Source organism: Equus caballus, chromosome 15, assembly GCF_041296265.1.
Source record: "Equus caballus isolate H_3958 breed thoroughbred chromosome 15, TB-T2T, whole genome shotgun sequence".
In the NCBI taxonomy this organism is placed as follows: domain Eukaryota; kingdom Metazoa; phylum Chordata; class Mammalia; order Perissodactyla; family Equidae; genus Equus; species Equus caballus.
The window spans coordinates 67,553,212-67,576,352 of NC_091698.1; the positions used below are offsets into that span (position 1 = coordinate 67,553,212).

Here is a 23,141-nt window from a genome sequence, read left to right on the forward strand (position 1 = left end):
GAGGCTTAGCGCGGGGCCTCAAAGCGTGCGCCCGCCTCCCTTCCCCCACCAACGGAGTCAGACCTTGGCGGGTCCCCCGCGCACGCTCGGGAGAGGGCCCGAGGTGCCTCCTGGCAACCGGACGCCGGCCTCGGCCTCGGGAGCGAGGAGGCCGCAATGGAGCCGCCAACCACCGCCATCCCCGCCGCCTCGGTAAGGCAAGACGTGGGGCATGGCGGTTCGGTGGTCTTGGCCCCGGCACCGCCGTCCTCCCCTGGTCCCCCACTACTGTTCCCCTCGCCGGGCTGCTCCGCCAAAAATCCCACCTCTCTCTCATCCCCGGCTCTTGCGCCCCTCCAGTTCTCTCTTCCTACTTTTCTCTCCCTGCCCCACATCTACACCTGGAGTCCATTCTTCCTGATCTTTATTTGAGCTCTTCGCTTTATTTTGTCTTCCCTTGCTACTCCCTTATCTTCCCATTCGCCCTCTGTTTTCCTTCTTCCCTGCTGCTGATTGCGCTGGACGACAGCTTTCCAGGGTGACTGGATTTCTTTCATTTTCTCCTGTCTGCCTAGAGAATGGGTTTTTCTTTCAGTAGTCTATTAGACACGATTTTGCCTCACCTCCTTTTTTATAAATAGAAATGTGTTTTATATATTTATATTTTATAAAATATTTGAAACTACCGTTGCTTAGTTTTAAAATAAATTTGGGCGAGGGATGTTTAGCTTATCTTTTGTAAAGCAATTCACCCCTAAGGAGGATTTGAAGTGGTAGGTGGGTGTTTATATCACCTGCCTTGGACGAAAGAGCAGATGCCAATTACTTTCCTTTAGGCTATCATGCTGACCTCCTCCTTCTCCCCGCCTCATTTTCCCCATCCTAGATGGAGGTGGGAGACCTGTCTTGACCTGCCTGCATGAGAAAGTTTGATTTCTGTGACTATAAATGTGCAGCATAGAAGATTCAACATAAACCTAATAAAGGGAATACATTGGAAGAAATTCAGACTTAGCAACATGTATGAAACACATTTTTTAGAGAAACGCACGTATTTCATAGTAAAACTAAAGCCCAGGGGTACTCATAAGTAGAGTGGATATAAGTTGCTAAGACAGGAAGAATAAATTATATCAGTTTTACTGATGAGATGGTTTATTTTTAATCCATTATTGCTTGAGATAACCCATGTTTCTTAATAATAACAAAAGCATTAGAAACTAGAACTCACTATTTTAATGATTTTACCTAGTGGAAAGAGAACAAAAGGAAAAAACTAAACAACTGTGTTCTGATGACAATGAGGCTAAAACAAATGTGGAATAAAAAAAAATGGGTAGAGAGTACTTCCTATGGAAGACAAGAGTGTCCTTGGACACTGAGGAATACCAAAATAATCTGCTTCTTAACTTGGCAGATGAAATGTCAAAAATAAAAGCTACCATTTACTGAGCACTGGTTTTGGTTGCAGGTCTTTATGTGTACAATGCCTGATTCTCATGCCAACCCTGGTGGTGCCTGATTTTTATATTCCCAAGAGGAAGCTGAGACTCATAAGGGTTAAGTACCTCGCCTAGTGCTGCTAGCTGCTAAGTGGCAGAGCTGGAGGTCAAGCCCAAGTCTTGTCTGACTCCTCTAACATTTTGTCTCTAGTGTCACAGCATGCTGGACGAGCTGAGAGACCTGGCTGTATCATATTTATATGATACATATTTCATAATATATATAAATCTAGGAAATGGCAGTTTTCAACATTTGCCGTATTGCCAGGGATTTGTATCCCAATATATTAATTTGATGACTACACTTTTACCTTGAGCTCTCAGCACAATCACTTGAGCCATAAATCTTAATAACAATGATAATAATACAATTTTGAATTTATACAACTCTTTTCTTCCTAAGAACACCAAACTTTGTCATAGCTAATCATCCTGTGACATCTCTGTGAGATGGGGATATTTATGCCTCTAATTTTCCCAAAGGGAATTTAGATATTTAAAAAGCACTTGAGATAATAGCAATTTAAGGAAATATTACAGGCAAAATTTGTCATTATGTAGGTTTTATTTTAATTCAGGCTGATCAATTTGGTGCAAGTATTAATTTCTTCAAGTAAATGTTTTATAAATTACATTTAACTTCCAGGGATCACCTCTCAAATGAATAAGCATATTTTATGTTTGTTAATAGAAACTAACCCGGAAGACGTCATCTTTGGAAAGAGAAGGATGGTGGAGAATGGCTTTAACAGTACGTGCATTTCTTTCTTTCCTACTTAGATCATTATTCTTCTCATTAATATTTTAAGCAGTCTTACCTTTTAAGTCACTAACACTTTTTGTAAGAAAAGTTGTTTTTCTTTTTACAAAAAAGTTGCTTTTCTTCCTAGAAAGAAAAAGTTTTCTAAGAAAACAGTCGTTCAAATCTACGTAGGCCTTATTTCATACTTAGAATTTTAGTATCAGCATATGAATGAGAAACTAACTTTAAATTTTGAATGCATTAAAAGCTTAGAAAAGTAAAACTTTAGAAATCTAGCTACTTCACAGAGTATCTGGATAAGATCAGCTTAGTTTATGATGGTGGTGAGATTACACAAGGAAGAAAAAGCATACATTCTGGAAAGGTGTTTGGGTTTCAGTTTTTCTCTTACTTGGATGGCATAGAGCCTATGATAACTTTTGTTAACATGGCCAGTGTATAAAAACAAGATGGTAATATATGAAAGAAAAATGACCAGATGTTTCCCCTCTCAAGACACATAGTTTCTGTATTGCAGAAATATTTTTCTCTCAACACCCTTCAATAACACAGGGAGCCCGTGGGCCAAAGCCTTCTTGGAATTGAACTGATTTTAATGGTGGAACTGAGCTTGAATGCTCAATGAAGGATGGCCACAAAAGCAGCAGTGACTAAACTTTCGGGTCTGGCCATTCAGCCACATTGGGTTGTGGTTTGAAAGTACCAAACCTCTTATTGGTCCAGTTAGACCCTAGGCTCTGCCAATTCATCCGCAGTCTCATGTTAGCATCTGTTAGCTGCGCACTTGAGAGCGAGAAAGGAGCGTGTAGTATCTACTGAGCAGAAGGAGGATAACTTCCATTTAGTCAAGAAACTTAATCCCGAGTGGTCTCACTAGAGGCCTAAGATTTATAGTCAAATTGAATCTCCAGTTTAAGTACCTCTGGAGCTACTTTTTAAAAAGTTAAAGCTTCAAGTATGGCTATAACCCATTTGCTGTAACTCAGCAGTTGTCTCAGAAAGGGGATAATCATGATTCTCTTGAAATATTGTTCTTTTGAGAGTGTTTAGTATGTTTGATAGAATTTTATTAACCTTTAAGACAAAGAACAATGCTGCTTAGGCATGATCCTTCTGAGAATGAGGCTTTAGGAGATGTTACGGGTTTACATGCTGATCTGAAAAACGATGTCGGTTTTCCACAGAGTACTCCTATCCCTGGCACTTACCACTTGAAAACTTTTATTGAAGAATCCCTGTTAAATCCGGTGATAGCAACCTACAATTTTAAAAACGAAGGGAGGCGAAAACCACCTCTTGTGCAAAGAAACAATCCGGTAGTAAATGACCTTCCCCAGTACATGCCTCCTGACTTCTTGGACTTGTTAAAGAAGCAGATGGCCACTTACTCGTTTAAGGACAAACCACGGCCCAGCCCCAGCACACTGGTTTACAAAGATAAGGTAAAGTGCTCCCAGCAGCTGGGTTTTTGTGGGAAAGCTACCAAGAGCACCTGAGGAAAATATTTTATATACTTACAATGTGTCTTCTCCAGGAGAGATTGAAAACCTTTAGGATGCCTTATTTTCTACAGAAATCAAATACGGCCTGCCTGATTTGCAAACATATGCATAAGAGTTTTCCCTGTGAGGCCTCTCTAACCCAAGGAGGGTCCATGGGGGAAAATTCTCTCTCTGGGGACACTTGGCAGGATTCCCCTGATTTGGGGAGCCTCTGGGATCTTCTCTGTGGTCAGGCCCTGCTTCTGGTGTCTTCAAGCGGCTGTCTACAGTGTATTCTCTTCTTTTAAAGAGAAAACTCTGGGGCCAGCCCCGTGGCCGAGTGGTTAAGTGCGTGTGCTCTGCTTTGGCAGCCCAGGGTTTCGCCGGTTCGGATCCTGGGTGCGGACATGGCACCGCTCATCAAGCCATGTTGAGGTGGCGTCCCACATAGCACAACCAGGATGACCTACAACTAGAATATACAACTATGTACTGGGAGGCTTTGGGGAGAAGAAGAAGAAGAAAAAAAAGGATTGGCAACAGATGTTAGCTCAGTTGCCAATCTTTAAAAAAGAAAGAAAATTCTGCCTTTTGGTGAGTAGTACCCTTATTAGTGTGTGAATACAACTGTATACCATAGGGAAACTTTTTCAAAAATTTCTTGTAGAGACTTGGCTCTCAGCTCCACCAGTTCATTCATCACCTTGGCAATACAGGCACTGCTATGCTTACAGCCCTGTGCCAGGTTCTGTGGAAGGAAGATGTAAGTAAAATACAAGAGCAAATATATCAAGTGCTGAGATAAATAGTGCAGTAGGAAATGCTGGGGGAGGGTTCAGTGTAGGCTGGACTGAAAGGCTGGAAGGCTCCCTGGACTAAGTAGGATGCAAGCTGGACCTTGAATAATGCATGACATTTATGTGGCTCTTAATAGTTTCCTGTGAACTTCTGCATATATTCTCTTAGGTGTTCTTCCCAAGCATTCTGAAATAGGCAGAACAGATGGTATCCCCATTTTACAGGGAGAAAACTGAGGTGAAAAGAGACTAAGTAACTTATTCAGAGCACATAGCTACTGAGTAGGTGAGGTGGTACTTTTTTTTTTTGCTGAGGAAGATTCGCCCTGAGCTAACATCTGTGCCAATCTTCCTCTATTTTATATATGGGTCCCTGCCACAGCATGGCTGCTGACGAGTGGTATAGGTCCACACCCAGGAACTGAACCCAGGCTGCTGAAGCAGAGTGCACCAAACTTAACCACTAGGCCATGGGACAAGCCCCAAAGCAGTACTTTTAACTGAGGGCTCTGAGCCCATATTTAGTGCTCTTTCCAGTTTACCCTGTGCCTCTGGCCTTGAATGAGGAGCAGGGTTTGGATGGGTGGAATCTGAGGGAGGTGTTTCAAGGGAGGGGCATAGCATTGTCAAAGGCCTGTTCAAGGGACAGAGTCCTGACTTGGACTTTGTTACTTGAGACTTTGGACCTTAATATCTCCCATTTATAGTGAAACTAGTAATAGTATCAGTCTTCCCAACCTTATCAGAACATTGTGATAATCTGAGAAGAAATGCACTGCAGCTGAAGGTTGAATGAAATACAAGGGGTTGTGGTTATTAGGATGGACCAGAAAATTTCAGCCAAACGAGTACATGTCGTATCCAACAGGTAAACCCTTCCTACTGCTTTGCAAATTACAGCTTTGAAACAGGACAGAATGATAAATGTTCACTGGGTAAATCTTGTCCTGTTCACTTCAGTGGATGAATGACAGACACTTAGACTTTTGCAGCCGGGTATCTGGTAACCACGCTGTGTGTGAAATCGTCCTGGCCGCCTCCACTGCAAAATCATTCTTCTTCATCCACTGCTCTGTTTACTTCCCTTCTGCTTCCTCTCTTCTTGCTCTTAGGGGTTTCTGAGGGTAGGCCAAAGCCCACTGTTGAAAGAAGAAATCATGGAAGGTTGCTATCAAGCAAAATTTAAAGCTTTAAAAGACCGAAAGAATTTGGCTTACCCAGAGGGATGGATAAAACCTTCTGAAAACATACTTTTTCTGTTTCTTTCTTTTCTTTCTCCTCTCTCTCCCCACCTCCCACAAAGGATTGAGCTCCAGAAACTGGAAGAATTAAATGTTTTCCTAATTTTATGTTTCAAAGGTATATGATAGTACATTCACAAGAGGAGAGATATTCAGGCGTAACATTGTTCACCGACAAAATTCGTAATTCTGGTTTTTTAAAAGCAGAACTCAGTAAAATAATTTGAATTTGAAGTCAATATAGTATACATTATTGTTATTTATTAAGATAAAACAACATTCTCAAGCTTCATAATTTTTAATAGAATATTCAGTTTATACCTATTAGTGCTGCTTTTTATTTGTAAGAAAGTTTTTACTATTTTTAACACCTTTATTCTGAAGCATGTAACTCAACTGGAGAATCTGTATCAAAGAATCTCATCATATATATGCATGTATATATTTATGCACATTTCAATGTGTGTATGTGTGTGTGTGCTCATCTATATCTGCCTCTTTCCAAAGATTATTTGAGATGGCCCTACAATTTTTACAATAATTTTTTTCTTAACAGAGAAGCATTTTTTTTTCATAGAATATATGTACAAAAGTGGGACCATATTTATATGGTCCATATATGTTTTTTATATGTTTTTTATCTATTTATATATTTATATGTCTCTCCATATTTATAGTTTTATGACCTGCTTTTCCCCCAATGTTGCAGTCATCCACTAACCCCTGGTTTGCTCCCCCTTATTTCTGGATGATTTTAGCTCCCTTTGCTCCCTGTCACTCTTTCCACTACTACTGTCATGATTTCGGTACACCCGTAGATCCTGGCTTCTCAGTTTCTTGAATTCTCCTCTACCTCAACAACTCACTCCTTAGATTTTTTCAACACCAATTATTTCAACCTTCCATAATCTCAATTGCATGCCTCCCACTCTGATCACTCTTTCCCCTTTTTTTTTCTTCCCGAGGAAGATTAGCCCTGAGCTAACGTCCACTGCCAATCCTCCTCTTTTTGCTGAGGAAGACTGGCCCTGAGCTAACATCCGTGCCTATCTTCCTCTACTTTACATGTGGGACGCCTAACACAGCGTGGCGTGCCAAGTGGCGCCATGTCTCCACCAGGGATCCGAACTGGCAAACCCCAGGCTGCTGAAGCGGAACGTACACACTTAACCACTGCGCCACTGGGCTGGCCCCTGATCACTCTTTCTTTTTTTTTTATTTTTATTTTTTTTTATTTATTTTTTTATTAATGTTATGATAGATTACAACCTTGTGAGATTTCAGTTGTACATTTTTGTTAGTCATGTTGTGGGTACACCACTTCCCCCTCCGTACCCTCCCCCCACCCCCCCTTTTCCCTGGTAACCACCGATCAGATCTCCTTCTCAATATACTAATTTCCACCTATGAGTGGAGTCATATAGAGTTCGTCTTTCTCTGACTGACTTATTTCGCTTAACATAATGCCCTCGAGGTCCATCCACGTTGTTGTGAATGGGCCAATTTCGTCTTTTTTTATGGCTGAGTAGTATTCCATTGTGTATATATACCACATCTTCTTTATCCAATCATCAGTTTCTGGGCATGTAGGCTGGTTCCACGTCTTGGCTATTGTAAATAATGCTGCGATGAACATAGGGGTGCAACGGACTCTTGAGATATCTGATTTCAGGTTCTTAGGATAGATACCCAGTAATGGGATGGCTGGGTCATAGGGTATTTCTATTTTTAACTTTTTGAGAAATCTCCATACTGTTTTCCATAGTGGCTGTACCAGTTTGCATTCCCACCAACAGTGTATGAGGGTTCCTCTTTCTCCACAACCTCTCCAACATTTGTCGTTCTTGGTTTTGGATGTTTTTGCCAATCTAACGGGGGTAAGGTGATATCTTAGTGTAGTTTTGATTTGCATTTCCCTGATGATTAGCGATGATGAACATCTTTTCATGTGTCTATTGGCCATATTCATATCTTCTTTTGAGAAATGTCTGTTCATGTCCTCTGCCCATTTTTTGATCGGGTTGTTTGTTTTTTTGTTGTTAAGCAGTGTGAGTTCTTTGTATATTATGGAGATTAACCCTTTGTCGGATAAGTGGCTTGTAAATATTTTTTCCCAATTAGTGAGCTGTTTTTTTGTTTCAATCCTGTTTTCCCTTGCCTTGAAGAAGCTCTTTAGTCTGATGAAGTCCCATTTGTTTATTCTTTCTATTGTTTCCCTCAACTGAGGAGTTACAGTGTCCGAAAAGATTCTTTTGAAACTGATGTCAAAGAGTGTACTGCCTATATTCTCTTCCAAAAGACTTATTGTCTCAGGCCTAATCTTTAGGTCTTTGATCCATTTTGAGTTTATTTTGGTGTGTGGTGAAAAAGAATGGTCAATTTTCAATCTTTTGCATGTGGCTGTCCAGTTTTCCCAGCACCATTTGTTGAAGAGACTTTCTTTTCTCCATTGTAGGCCCTCTGCTCCTTTGTCGAAGATTAGCTGTCCATAGATGTGTGGTTTTATCTCTGGGCTTTCAATTCTGTTCCATTGATCTGTGGACCTGTTTTTGTACCAGTACCATGCTGTTTTGATCACTGTAGCTTTGTAGTATGTTTTGAAATCGGGGATTGTGATTCCGCCGGCTTTGTTTTTCTTGCTCAGGATTGCTTTAGCAATTCGCGGTCTTTTGTTGCCCCATATGAATTTTAGGATTGTTTGTTCAATTTCTGTGAAGAATGTTCTTGGGATTCTGATTGGGATAGCATTGAATCTGTATATTGCTTTAGGTAGTATGGACATTTTAACTATGTTTATTCTTCCAATCCATGTGCAAGGAATGTTTTTCCATCTCTTTATGTCATCGCCTATTTCTTTCAAGAAAGTCTTGTAGTTTTCATTGTATAGATCCTTCACTTCCTTGGTTAAGTTTATCCCAAGGTATTTTATTCTTTTCGTTGCGATTGTGAATGGGATAGAGTTCTTGAGTTCTTTTTCTGTTAGTTTATTGTTAGTGTATAGAAATGCTACTGATTTATGCACGTTAATTTTATACCCTGCTACTTTGCTGTAGTTGTTGATTATTTCTAATAGTTTTTCTGTGGATTCTTTGGGGTTTTCTATGTATAAGATCATGTCGTCTGCAAACAACAAGAGTTTTACTTCTTCGTTACCTATTTGGATTCCTTTTATTTCTTTTTCCTGCCGAATTGCTCTGGCCAGCACCTCCAGAACTATGTTGAATAGGAGTGGTGAAAGTGGGCACCCTTGTCTTGTTCCTGTCCTCAGAGGGATGGCTTTCAGCTTTTGTCCATTGAGTATGATGTTGGCTGTGGGTCTATCATATATGGCCTTTATTATGTTGAGGTACTTTCCTTCTATACCCATTTTACTGAGGGTTTTTATCATAAATGGGTGTTGGATCTTGTCGAATGCTTTCTCTGCATCTATTGAGATGATCATGTGGTTTCTGGTTTTCATTTTGTTGATGTAGTGTATCACGTTGATTGACTTGCGGATGTTGAACCATCCCTGTGTCCCTGGTATAAATCCCACTTGATCATGGTGTATAATCTTTTTGATGTATTGCTGTAATCGGTTTGCCAAAATTTTGTTGAGGATTTTTGCATCTATGTTCATCAGTGATATCGGCCTGTAGTTCTCCTTCTTTGTGTTGTCCTTGTCAGGTTTGGGGATCAGAGTGATGTTGGCTTCATAGAATGTGTTAGGGAGTTCTCCATCTTTCTCAATTTTCTGGAACAGTTTGAGGAGAATAGGTATTAAGTCTTCTTTGAATGTTTGGTAGAATTCTCCAGAGAAGCCGTCTGGTCCTGGACTCTTGTTTTTGGGGAGGTTTTTGATTACCGTTTCTATTTCCTTACTTGTGATTGGTCTATTCAGATTCTCCATTTCTTCCTGATTCAGTTTGGGGAGATTGTAGGAGTCTAGGAATTTGTCCATTTCTTCCAGGTTGTTCAATTTGTTGGCACATAGTTTTTCATAGTATTCTCTTATGATCTCTTGTATTTCATTGGTATCTGTTGTGATTTCTCCTCTGTCATTCCTGATTTTATTAATTTGCGATTTCTCTCTTCTTTTCTTGGTGAGTCTGGCTAGGGGTTTGTCAATTTTGTTAATTCTTTCGAAGAACCAACTCTTTGTTTCGTTGATCCTTTCTATTGTCTTTTTTGTTTCAATATCGTTTATTTCTGCTCTTATTTTTATTATTTCCCTCCTTCTACTGACTCTGGGCCTTGTTTGTTCTTCTTTTTCTAGTTCTGTTAGGTGTCGTTTGAGGTTGCTTACGTGAGCTTTTTCTTGTTTAGTGAGGTGAGCCTGTATTGCGATGAATTTCCCTCTTAGGACTGGTTTTGCTGCATCCCAAATGATTTGGTATGTCGTGTTCTCATTTTCATTTGTCTCCAGATAATATTTGATTTCTTCTTTAATTTCTTCAATGATCCATTGTTTGTTGAGAAGCGTGTTGTTTAGTCTCCACATTTTTGCACCTTTCTCTGCTTTTTTCTTGTAGTTGATTTCTAGTTTAATAGCGTTATGATCAGAAAAGATGCTTGATATTATTTCAACTCTCTTGTATTTATTGATGTTTGCTTTGGTTCCCAAAATATGGTCAATCCTTGAGAATGTTCCATGTGCACTTGAGAAGAATGTGTAACCTGCTGTTTTTGGATGAAGTGTTCTATATATATCTATTAAGTCCATCTGGTCTAATTTTTCATTTAATTCTATTATTTCCTTGTTGATTTTCTGTCTGGATGTTCTGTCCATTGGTGTTAATGGTGTGTTGAGGTCCCCTACTATTATTGTATTGTTGTTGATGTCTTCTTTTAGTTCTATTAAGAGTTGCTTTACAAATTTTGGTGCTCCTGTGTTGGGTGCGTATATATTTATAAGTGTTATGTCTTCTTGGTGGAGAGTCCCTTTTATCATTATATACTGTCCCTCTTTGTCTTTCTTTATCTGTTTTGCTTTGAAATCTACCTTGTCTGATATTAGTATAGCGACACCTGCTTTCTTTTGTTCATTATTAGCTTGGAGTATTGTTCTCCATCCCTTCACTCTGAGTCTGTGTTTGTCTTTGGGGCTGAGGTGTGTTTCCTGGAGGCAGCATATTGTTGGATCTTGTTCTTTGATCCATCCTGCCACTCTGTGTCTTTTGATTGGGGAGTTCAATCCATTTACATTTAGAGTGATTATTGAGACGTGGGGGCCTACCACTACCATTTTGTGTCTTGTTTTCCGGTTTTCTTCAGTTTCCTTTGTTTCTCGTCCCATGGTTTAATCTGTTCTGATGTAGAGCTGCTACTCTCTGTTGTTGTCCTTCTACTTATCTCCTCTGCTCTTGGTTTTGTAGCCCCTTTCCTTTTTTGGATTTTTCAGGAATGAGGGTTTTCCTGAGGATTTCCTGAAGAGGAGGTTTTGTGACAATGAACTCCCTTAATTTTTGTTTATCTGGGAAAGTTTTTATTTCTCCATCGTATTTGAAGGATATTTTCGCTGGGTAGAGAATTCTCGGCTGTAGGTTTTTGTCCTTCAGATTTTTGAATATATCATTCCACTCTCTTCTAGCCTGTAAAGTTTCTGCTGAGAAATCTGCTGATAGCCTGATGGGGGTTCCTTTGTAGGTTAGTTTCTTTTGCCTGGCTGTCCTTAATATTTTCTCCTTGTCGTTGACTTTTGCTAGCTTCACTACTATATGCCGTGGAGTTGGTCTTCTTGCATTGATAAAGTTTGGAGATCTATTGGCTTCTGTCACCTGAAGATCCATCTCCCTCACCAGATTTGGGAAGTTCTCAGCCATTATTTCTTTGAATAGGTTTTCTGCCCCTTTCTCCTTCTCTTCTCCCTCTGGTATACCTATAATCCTTACGTTGCATCTCCTAATTGTGTCTGATAATTCTCGGAGAGTTTCTTCATTTCTTTTAAGTCTTGCTTCTCTCTCCTTCTCTGCCTGCAACAATTCTATATTGCCATCTTCCAAATTGCTAATTCTTTCCTCCATATTATCGGCCCTACTGTTCAGAGCATCTAGATTTTTCTTAATCTCCTCTATTGTGTTCTTCATTTCCAATATTTCTGTTTGGTTCTTCTTTATCATATCAAACTCTTTTGTGACATAGCTCCTGAACTCGTTGAGTTGTCGGTCAGAATTCTCTCTTAACTCAGTGAGTATTTTAATGATGGCTGTTTTGAAGTCATCATCATTTAGGTTATATATCTCATTTTCTTTGGGATTGTTTTCTGTGTATTTGTTACTTTCTTTCTGTTCTGGAGATTTAATGTATTTTTTCATATTGCTTGATGATGTTGATTTGTGCCTCCGCATGGAGATAGAGTTTAGTTGCTCCTTTCACTTGTTTCAGCTGCTGCGGTGGGGGGAGCAGCTGTTTATACTTCACCAACCAGGAACCCTGTCCGTAGTTGCTAACTGGGCCTGGGCCCCTCTTCGTAGCCACAGTGGCCCTTTGGATTCCCTCCTCTGCCGTGGGGGCCGTCACGGGGGGCTTCAGGCTGCAGGTGCCTACTGTTGTTGCCCACCTAGATGTGCTCTCTCCTTGGGGTCTGCAACGGTGTTATGGGCTTTTCCAGCGGCCAGGGGTGGGATCACTTATATTTGTCGCTCCGTTGCTGTCGGCACCCACCAAATCTCACTTGTCCTCTATGGGTCGCAGGAGAGCTATTGGCATCTTCTACAGTCTGTGGTTAGTACACCTAGCTATGCTGCTTTTGCCCTGGGGTCTTCCAGCCTTGTGGCTGGCGGCTGGGTGCCTTCTACTGGTGCTGTGCAGAGGCTTTCCCTAAGGCTTCTGTGAGCCTGTAGGGTTTCCCCCTAGGCTACTAAGCTGGGTCTCTGGAACTCTCTCCAGCCCCAGTCCTCTCCGAGATCTCCAGCAATCCCTAGCCTCACCGGGCGGGCAACGGCAGCTGGGGGTCGCCCCACCCTCTGGGCTTCTCTCCGGGCCTCTGCCGGGAGCTCTGAATGCTCAGCTTGGCCCCTCTGCTACCGGCAGACAGAGAGTTTTGTCTGCTGCCTGGCGGAGCTCCGGCGCTTCCCCTCCGGGTCGCCGAACCGGCCTTTGAAAGTTCCCCCGCCCCGGTCCTCTCCGAGATCTCTGGCAATCCCTAGCCCCACGGGGCGGGCAACGGCAGCTGGGGGTCACCCCGCCCTCTGGGCTTCTGTCCGGGCCTCTGCCGGGAGCCCTGAATGCTGGGCGTGGCCCCTCTGCTAATGGCAGACAGAGAGTTTTGTCTGCTGCCTGGGGGAGCTCCGGCGCTTCCCCTCCGGGTCGCCGAACCGGCCTTTGAAAGTTCCCCCGCCCCGGTCCTCTCCAAGATCTCCGGCAATCCCTAGTCCCACGGGGCGGGCAACGGCAGCTGGGGGTCGCCCCGCCCTCTGGGCTTCTCTCCGGGCCTCTGCCGGGAGCCCTGAGTGCTCAGCGTGGCCCCTCTGCTACCGGCAGACAGAGAGTTTTGTCTGCTGCGATCACTCTTTCTTAATCTGCCTTACACACTCTAGTATCCCAATCCCAACAATTTTTCCATTCCCCCAGTCTATAATCCATTGATCCCACCACCTTTTCAGTACCTCTCAGCTTTCTGATGTTTTCCTTCCTTGCAAATCTGGAATTCCATAGTTAATCATTAGTTAGTCCCTGCACATGCCCTCGATTCCCTTGCCTCTGATGGCTCATCTTACTTGTTTGGCAAAGCGACAACCCTGGTTAAATCTAACTGTCTGGGAACTTTGTACCTGTACCCATGTAGCTGAATGACTGGTCTCATTTTAAATTCTTCACCTCATGTGGGCACTGAATGGACTTCCCTAGCCTGTTTACTCTTCCACTCTCCTGGGTGGCTTTATCTCATGTCTCCCTTCTTTCCAAACCCCTGACACCCCCGCTCAATCCTCATTCTTGTTTTCTCGTCTCAGCCTGTTTGCTTCTCCCTGACCTCTTCACTCGGGAGGGCCCCAGACACTCAGACCTCCTCCCCATCTACGCTCACTCCCTTGGCGATCTCATTCAGTCTCAAGGCTTGGAACACCACCTATTTGTGATTTCCAAATTTATATCTCCTGCCCAGACTTCTCTCTGGATCTCCAGACTTTTATCTCCAGCTGCCTTTTGACTTCTCCATCTGTGTGTCTAATTCAGGGTTTGTCAACCTTGGCACTATTCACATTTTGGACAGGAGAATTCTTTGTTGTGGGGGGCTGTTTTGTGCTTTGTAGGTTGTTTAGCAGCATTCCTGGATAATTATTAGATGCCATTAGCTAATTAGAGGCCATTAGCAATCCCTGCACCCAGTTATAACAACCAAAACTGTCTCCAGACATTGCCAAATGTCCTCCGGGGGGCAAAAAACCCCCAACAACAACAACAAAAATCCCACTCCTGATTGAGGAACACTGGGTTAAGACTTTGTGATAGTGGGTATGGTCTCAGAGTGGTTGTTCTCAGGGTCAACAGGCTTATTGTGAACTGGCTTCATTTGTGATCTCATCTCTTACCACTTCTCATTCTTTTCCTGCCCCACTGGCCTCCTCGCTGCTTCTTGAACTTGCCACTCCCACCTCAAGGTCTTTGCGCTGGATCTTTCTTCTTCTGGAATGTTCTTATTCCAGATATCAGCATGACTCACTCCCTCTCCTTCTTCAAGTCTTTGTTCAAGTGTCACCTTCTCCATAAGCCCCATTTATGTTGACCACCTGACACTCCTGACCTTCCCTACCTGCTCCTGTTTCTCTTTCCTTAGCACCTGTAGCAATCAATATACTGTAGAATTTACCCACACTTTGTATTTATTTTTTGTTGTCTGTCTTCTCCTATGAGAATGAAGGTTTATGAGGACACGAATATTTATCTGTTTTGTTCACTGTTCCATCTTGGCCTCTAGAACAGTGTCTGACGGGTTAATATTTGTTGAATATGTGAATGAATTCATAATTGCTCCAATATCTGAAATCTGACTGGGCTTTACTCAATTTGTTTCCTTGTATGTATGAGTATCTTTGACTGTTTCTTGCTCATTGCTCCTGAAAATTTATCTTCATGAATTCCCCAAGGCCCAAGATGAAAGTGTTTTCTTTCACAGATGGTTTGCTTTTGATTCTGCTAATACTTACGGGACCAGCCAGCCTGGTGCCACTTGAAATGCACTACTTATGTATTCTTAGATCACTAGAGTGACGGACATTTGGACTGGAATCCCTGAAAGGGACCAGCCCATGGTTACCCTCTCTCAAGCATTGGTTTCTTCCCCCTCTCCCAGTTCTACTTAGCACCAGGACAACTCTTTCTGCGTCCCCTTAGCATTGGGGCGAGGTGGGAGGGTTTACTTTCAGGAAGTGCCCTGTTAGGGTCTCCAATTCCTGTGCATAGGACTCCCATTAGACCACCATGATTGATGGGCCCAGGCTTTGACCTCCGGATCCTTCTAGGGCTCTGAAGTTCCCTCATATCCAGCTCTGTTCTTTTGCTGAGTTTAGTCTGGACCAGCAAATATCCTCTGGGAAAAACTGGGCTACTTGCCTCTCTGGTTTCTTGCTCTCTCTTGGTTTGGGGGGGTCTTATAATTTCTTATTATCTTATAAGCAACTTCATATCTTTTTAAAAACCCTTATTTGCTTTTAATATTTTATCCTTCATTTCTGTTAGTTATCATCTGCAGTGGAAAGGTTCTTCATCCAAATAACATAGCCTGACATTGGCAGAAACCAGAACTTTTTTTTCCTTAGAAATATATTATGAATCTTTTCCACGCCATCATGTATTCTCTACATCATTTTAAATAGCCACATCGTATTCTACTGTACAGACACATCCTAATTTATTCGACCATTTCCTGCTCTTAATCATAGATCGGAATTGTTGGGGAAAGGGTATGTAGACATCTAAATCTTTTGAGATGCATTGCCAAAATGCCCTACAGAAAAGTGATTCTGTAATGCAGCTCCACCTTGCAGAGTATAAGTCCACTGCCGTTTTAAATGCGCTGTTAATGTTTCCAACTGGAAATATGGACCAAATGACTTAAATGGGAAAGTTCAAAGTATAAGCTTGAAATCAACATGCTAGGGGAACTTCAGAACAACCTGAAGTCAGCTAAGTTGGTGCCAGAGTCTCCCTACAATGAACGGGACAAGGTGAAGGTGGTGGCTCTGCCCCAGTCTGTAGCCAGCGGGGCAGTAGTGACAAGGTCAGTCAACCCTAAGGAGAGAAGAGAGCTACCATTGTGAAGATGCAAGAGAGTTTCAAGAAAACGCCAACCACCAACTGTGTGGCTTCAACACTCTTGCATCAAAGGGTAAAAATGGGTCATGTTCTCTTATAATCCAATTGAAATAGACATTCTGATTTTAAAATGAGCAAAGGATATGAACTAGAAGTTTACAAAGAAATATACCAGTTACTAAAAATCGTAAAGCGGTGTTTGACTTCAACTAATAATGTAATAATTACAAAGGAACAAAAGCAGCTGGATACAATTTCTCACCTGTCAGATGATCAACAATTTAAGTTTGATAATACCAATTACTAGCAAAGGGGATACAGAAACAGATATTCTCATACACTGTATGAACACAAATTGTTACAGTTTGGCAATTCGTAGCAATATTTTGAATGCATGTAGTATAACTCCACTGTCAGGAATTTACAAATGGTCTTACAAAAGTACAGTGAGGGGCTGGCCCAATGGCACAGCGGTTAAGTTCACACATTCTGCTTCTCAGTGGCCCGGGGTTCGCCAGTTCGGATCATGGGTATGGACATGGCACCGCTTGGCAAAAGCTGTGCTGTGTTAGGCATCCCACGTATAAAACAGAGGAAGATGGGCACGGATGTTAGCTCAGGGCCAGTCTTCCTCAGCAAAAAAAAAGAGGAGGATTGGCAGTAGTTAGCTCAGGGCTAATCTTCGTCAAAAAAAAAAGTACAGTGAGATATTTATACGTAATACTGCAGCATTGTTTGTAATTTTATTTAACTAGAAGACTAATTATATAGTGGTGCATCCATACAATGACGAAGTGTGCAACCATTAAAAACAATAAGGTAAATCTGTATGTGTTGATGGGGAACCATCTTCACTTTCTAAAAGGGAACATTTCAATGAAAATCACAATTAAATAACATTTAAAATTGCCTCAAACTTCTATCCAGGTTAGTGTTAGCATTGCCTTGCAAGCTCATATAAAATGAAACAAATTTGATGATTCTGCCTCTCCCACTCCTCAGTATCTGTTTTATGTCAAAAGGAGGTAGCGGGGCTTGAAAGTCACCCCTATAAACTTAGAGAATGAATGAATGAATCAAAGAGAATGAAGGAAAGAATCCATTTTATTGTGTTCAAAAGACAGCCTTGAACGGCTGATTGGGAGACTGAAGTTGAGAAAACCTGGCTGGTTCATTGATCTTTGTTAGCTGTGTTTATAGCTGTGATGATGACCTCTGAAGAGACGTTAACTTGCAAAGTGCTCCACGGTAAAATAACGGCTGAAGGAGTTTTCAGCAGGATGGTTTTCCAGTGAGTGAGGTATCAGCAGAGAGAAACCTTGTGTCCGAAAAGGGCTGGCAAGTAACACTGCAGGGAACTCAAGACTTCAATGTTGGGATAATAAAGAGCAAAACGTAGACAAGAGAGAACAATTCATTGTGCATTTAAATGAAAAAAGTGACCCTCAAATTTGGCTCATTTAGCAGATACTTTTTGAGGCTAAACTCTCAAAAGGCGACTTCAAGTAGGACAAATATAGAAGCCACAGGCAACCAATCTTCTTTCCTAGACTAATGCTGTCTAAGAGTTTTTCCGTCAGTATTTCATTACAAAAACCGTATGTGATTGCCGAGTATAGATAAATAAACAGCTGCTTTAAGGATTTTTTTTTTCACTTTTCAGTTGTCTTTCTCCTTTCTCCTCCTGTGTATGTGCATATATGTGCATGAGAGAGAGAGGAAGAGAGAGAGCAAGAGTGAGAGCAAGGAACATAAAACATGTGTGCACAATTTAAAGTAATAGAAAGCAAACACCCATGTAACCATCATCAAAGTCAAGAAACAGAATGTGGCAGCCCCCCAAAAAGCTCCCTGCTTAAAATACATTTCTGTACTTCCACGGTATGATAAAAAATATCTGTGTTTCCTTAGTCTTTATTATGTCGAGTGAGCAATTAACAAGGCACAAGTGCATCGAGGCAATATGTGTATTTCATCATAAAATTTGTATTTATTGTTGTTATCACTATATCCACAAAAAGCTCCCTCTGTGTTCAAAATTGTGTGTTAATATGTGAGACTACTGCCGGGTGAAATATAATAGCTGAACTCCCATGTGGCAGATAATGCCAGGATACGGATGCCTCATTTTCAACAAAGGCAGTATTGTATTTTTAAATCTGATTTTAAAATAATAGTGGGTGGGGGGTAATTGTTCCCTTTGGGAAGGCTTCTTCCCAGGATTTTGTAATGTAACTCTTCCCTGCCAGCTCCTTCAACGTAGGAAGTTCTGGAACTCCGGACAGTCTTCCTCTGGCTTCTCATTCTCCTTCCTTCTCTCCCTCCCTTCCCTCACACATCCCACCCTCTATGCTTCCAGTTCCTGACCCTGCCTTACTTCGTGTACCTCTGGGCTAATAACCACAGACCCAGGGACAATGGAGCCACCCAGGTAGTTTGCAACAAGTTTGACAATGGGCAGAGAGATAGTCTCTTAGAATACCCTCCCTCTCCCCTCAAAGAGGTCTCGCCTTCCTTAAAACCCTACTCAGATCTCACTGTCTTTACCATCTTTACATTGCCCAGTTGGATTTATTTTTTATTTAAGTATTTACATTCCCGCCAACAGTGCACAAGTGTTCCCTTTTCTCCACATCCTCACCAACACTTGTTATCTCTTGTCTTTTTGATAACAGCCATTGTAACAGGTGTGAGGTAATATTTCATTGTAGTTTTCATGTGCATTTCCCTCATGATTAGTGATGTTGAGCACCTTTTCATGTACCTGTTGGCCATTTATATGTCTTCTTTGGAAAAATGTCTGTTCAGGTCTTTTGCCCATTTTTAAATTGGATTATTATTATTATTTTACTATTAAGTTGTATGAGTTCCTTATATATTTTGGATACTAACACTTTATCAGTTACACGGTTTGCAAAGACTTTCTCCCTTGCCTTAGGTTTCCTTTTCATTTTGTTGACGGTTTCCTTTGCTGTGCAGAAGCTTTTTTAGTTTGATGTAGTCCCACTTGTTTATTTTTTCTTTTATTCCCTATGCTTATGGTGTCATATCCAAAAAACTCATTGCCAAGACCAATGTTAAGGAGCTTTTCCCCTATGTTTTCTTCTAGGAGTTTTATCATTTCGGGTCTTACATTTAAGTATTCAGCCCATTTCGAGTGAATTTTTGTGAGTGGTATAGGACAGGGATCTAGTTTCATTCTTTTGCATGTAGATATCCAGTTTCCCCAATATTATTTATTAAAGAGACTATATCCTTTCCCTGTTGTGTAGTCTTGGTGCCCTTGTCAAAGATTAGTTGACTTTATATGCATGGGTTTATTTCTGGGCTCTCTGTGCTATTCCATTGGTCTATGTGTCTCTTTTTATGCTAGTACCATTCTGTTTTGATTACTATAGCTTTGTAATATAGTTTGAAATCAGGAAGTGTGATGCCTCCAGCTTTGTTCTTCTTTCTGAAGATTTCTTTGACTGTTTGGGGTCTTTTGTGGTTCCATATCAATTTTAGAATTGTTTTTTCTGTGTCTTTGAAAAATGCTATTGGAATTTTGATAGGGATTGCAGTGAATCTGTAGATTGCTTTGGATCGTATGGATATTTTAACAATATTAATTCTTCCAATCCATGAACATGGAATATCTTTCCATTTATTTGTGTCTTCTTCAGTTTCTTTCCTCAACGTCTTGTCGTTTTCAGTGTACAAATCTTTCACCTCTTTAATTAAATTTATTCCTAGGTATTTTGTTGTTTTTGATGCTATTGTAAATGAGATTGTTTTCTTACTTTCTTTTTTTAGATAGTTCTTTGTTAGTGTATAGAAACACAACTGACTTTTTTGTGTTTTTGGTTTTTTTTTGTATCCTGCAACTTTACTGAATTTGTTTATTCTAACAGTTTTTTGGTGGAGTCTTTGGGGTATTTTATATATGAGATCATGTTGTCTGCAAACAGGGCAGTTTTACTTCTTCCTTTCCAATTTGGGTGTCTTTTATTTCTTTTTCCTGCCTAATTACCCTGGCTGAGACTTCCAGTACTATGTTGAATAGGAATGGGGAGAGTGAGCACACCTGTCCAGTTCCTGATCTTAGAGGAAAAGCTTTTAGCTTTTCACCACTGAGTATGCGATGTTAGCTGTGGGTCACCCAGTTGGATTTAATCTCTTCCTACCCTCCAAACCTCCCTAACCCCCAAATCTGTTCTTGAGCATTGATATAGTGTTTTATATTAGAATTGTTTATGTATGTGCCTTCTCACCCCTGCTGGTTAGTGACCATATCTGTCTTACTGTTGTATTCTCTACCACACCTAGCAGAGTTCTTTACCCACAGAGCAAGCTCACTAAATGGTAGTTAAATTGACTTGTTGAATCTAGTCTACTTAAAATATGATCAGTTGTATAGCATTTTTCTACATATAATCTCAGGCCTACTGTCATAAAATTCACCAGGAAAAGTGACTATCTGTTGAACACTTTGAAGCTCCACCTCTGAAAATGTACCTTTTCCCTATTAAAATAGAGAATAAATTATATAGTATCGTATGGTCATAAAATAAAGGATTATGAGTGACAGATAATAAAATAAAGTGTATTTAAGACCTGTATTAATCTATGATTGGTGTTCTTGTCCATTCTGTGTAGTCACTTGAGCTTTCACCAGGGCAATACGAGCTACTTCCTGCTCCAGTTCCCAAGTATGCTTCCAGGTAATTATCTACTTATTAAGTTGCTTTTAATAATTGCACTCATGCCTTTCTATTTACACACTTAACAACCAATACTAATGGCTTTTAAACCTACTTTATGCCCATCATATCCAAATTAGCATTTTAAAATATTTAGTGAGAGATAGGGAATAGATTAATAAAGATCCTCACATTAAAAAATGGATTTAGCAAATCATATCTTTTTTTTTTAAATATAGGAGCTTTGTATTTCGTTCTTCAGTTCAGAGATTTCCAACAGGCTGCTTCACTCCTGTAAGTATATTGTAGACAATTAACTCAGGATGTATTTGATGTTTAAAATATGCAATGATTCCTTTTGATATATCAAGATTAACATTTTTCTCATTGTAGTAGATAAGTAATGAATGATTGGTGTAACTGACTTAGGATAAACTAAATCAATAAATCTGAAGGGGCCAGCCCGGTGGCGCAGCAGTTAAGTTTGGGCGTTCTGCTTCTCCAGGGTTCACCAGTTCTGATCCTGGGTGCGGACATGGCACTGCTTGGCCAAAAAAAAAAAGCCATGCTGTGGTAGGTGTCCCACGTATAAAGTAGAGGAAGATGGGCATGGATGTTAGCTCAGGGCCAGTATTCCTCAGCAAAAAGAGGAGGATTGGCAGTAGTTAGCTCAGGGCTAATCTTCCTCAAAAAAAATAAATAAATAAAATAAATCTGAAGATATACTAGGGATTTCAATGTAAATAATCCATTTGTGTCAAGTTATAGAAGAAAAATAAAGGCTCGTTTACTTTTTTTTTTACGATTTTTTTTTTACTTTTCCTTTTTCTCCCAAAGCCCTCCAGTACATAGTTGTGTATTTTTTTTAGTTGTGGGTCGTTCTTGTTGTGGCATGTGGGATGCCACCTCAGCATAGCTTGACGACCAGCGCCATGTCGGAGGGGGATCCGAACCGGCAAAACCCTGGGCCGCTGAAGCGGAGCATGCTAACTGAACCACTTGGCCACAGGGCCAGCCCCCTCCTTTACTTTCTTTAGGTCTTGACTCTTATCACCTTCTTAGTGAGGTCATTTCTAGTCACCTGTTCAGAATTTCCTGTCCCCCCCATCCTTGGTTTAATTTTCTCCATAGCGTTCATCACTGTCTGATACATTATTTAAGTTTTTACCTTTCTTGTTTGTATCTGTCTGCCCCACTAGAACGTAAGCTTTCTGAAGGCTGGGGTTTTTGTCTGGTTTTGTCCTGTATACCTAGTGCCTAGAAAAATGGCTGACTCATAGTATTTGTTGAATTAACTAACTAGTTAAGTCATCAGAGAGAGTCAATAGATCGTTGTATTAACAACAGAAAAGGGAAAGTGTCTCTAGTTTCTTTCCTTTCACAAATGTGAAAATACTTTCCTGTTTCTACAAATTTCCAGATACATGTATATGTGTTATGATAAAAATGAACCCTTTTAGACAACTGATCATTAGAATGCGAAAAGATAAATTGTTATTTATATAAGCATTTTGAAAGAATGAGAAAATATGAAATTATTTTGGAGTGGTTAGATAGATTATAGTTGTTTATTTGTAACTAGAAACTCAGTTGGAAAAAAGACATACAGTGAACATCTGAAAGAGAAATTGAGATAATTGAACAGAGCTCAGAAACAGACGCAGAACATAAGAGATTTTTATATTTGATAAAGATAGTATGACAGATCAGTAGGGAAAGGAAGAGATTTTTTTTTTAAGATTTTATTTTTTTATTTTTCCTTTTTCTCCCCAAAGCCCCCTGGTTCATTGTTGTGGGTCCCGTTAGTTGTGGCATGTGGGACGCTGCCTCAGCATGGCCTGATGAGCAGTGCCATGTCCGTGCCCAGGATCCGAACTGGCGAAACCCTGGGCCACCAAAGCGAAGTGCGTGAACTTAACCACTTAGGCACGGGGCTGGCACCAGGAAGAGATATGTTGTGCTAGAAAATTGATTAAATACCTTGGAAAAATTAAGTTATATTCTTCATACCACATATTCAAATAAATTTCTTATTGATTAAAGAATTAAATAATTTTAAAACCATAAAACAAGGAGAAAATATATTAGCATGCACCTAATTTTAGGATAAGGCACGTTTTCTGAGATACTAGCAATGGATGAATTGCAAAGGAAAAGAAGTATTCAATTTTATTACATAACGTTTTAATGTTTTTGTATATCAGAAAACTGTAAACAAAGTTAATAAGCAAATGCCAATTAGGAAAAGTATTTTCAACATATGTGATGGGTTAATGGTCTTATCCAAAATTCTCTTGGAGCCAGCCTGGTGGCACAGAGGTTAAGTTCGTACGTTCTACTTCGGCAGCCCGGGGTTCAGATCCCCGGTGTGGACCTACGCACAGCTTGGCGCACCATGCTGTGGTAGGCGTCCCACACGTGAAATAGAGGACGATGGGCACGGGGTTAGTTCAGGGTGAGTCT

At 40.8% G+C, this 23,141-nt stretch overlaps 1 protein-coding gene across 2 annotated transcripts in view; it reads left to right on the forward strand.

The window, feature by feature from the left end:
* Positions 1–28: 28 nt before the first annotated feature.
* The window catches only part of STPG4 (sperm-tail PG-rich repeat containing 4), a 52,306-nt gene continuing 29,193 nt past the window's right edge, over positions 29–23,141 (forward strand). Inside the window, exons 1-5 of one of the 2 annotated variants that reach the window (XM_023619134.2) lie at positions 29–192; positions 2,173–2,232; positions 3,429–3,686; positions 20,635–20,699; positions 20,918–20,972. In XM_023619134.2, coding sequence (XP_023474902.1) covers positions 157–192; positions 2,173–2,232; positions 3,429–3,686; positions 20,635–20,699; positions 20,918–20,972 — 474 coding nt within the window. In that variant the 5' untranslated portion in view covers positions 29–156. The remainder of the gene's footprint in view (positions 193–2,172; positions 2,233–3,428; positions 3,687–20,634; positions 20,700–20,917; positions 20,973–23,141) is intronic. The other variant, XM_070235508.1, reaches the window with a different exon arrangement.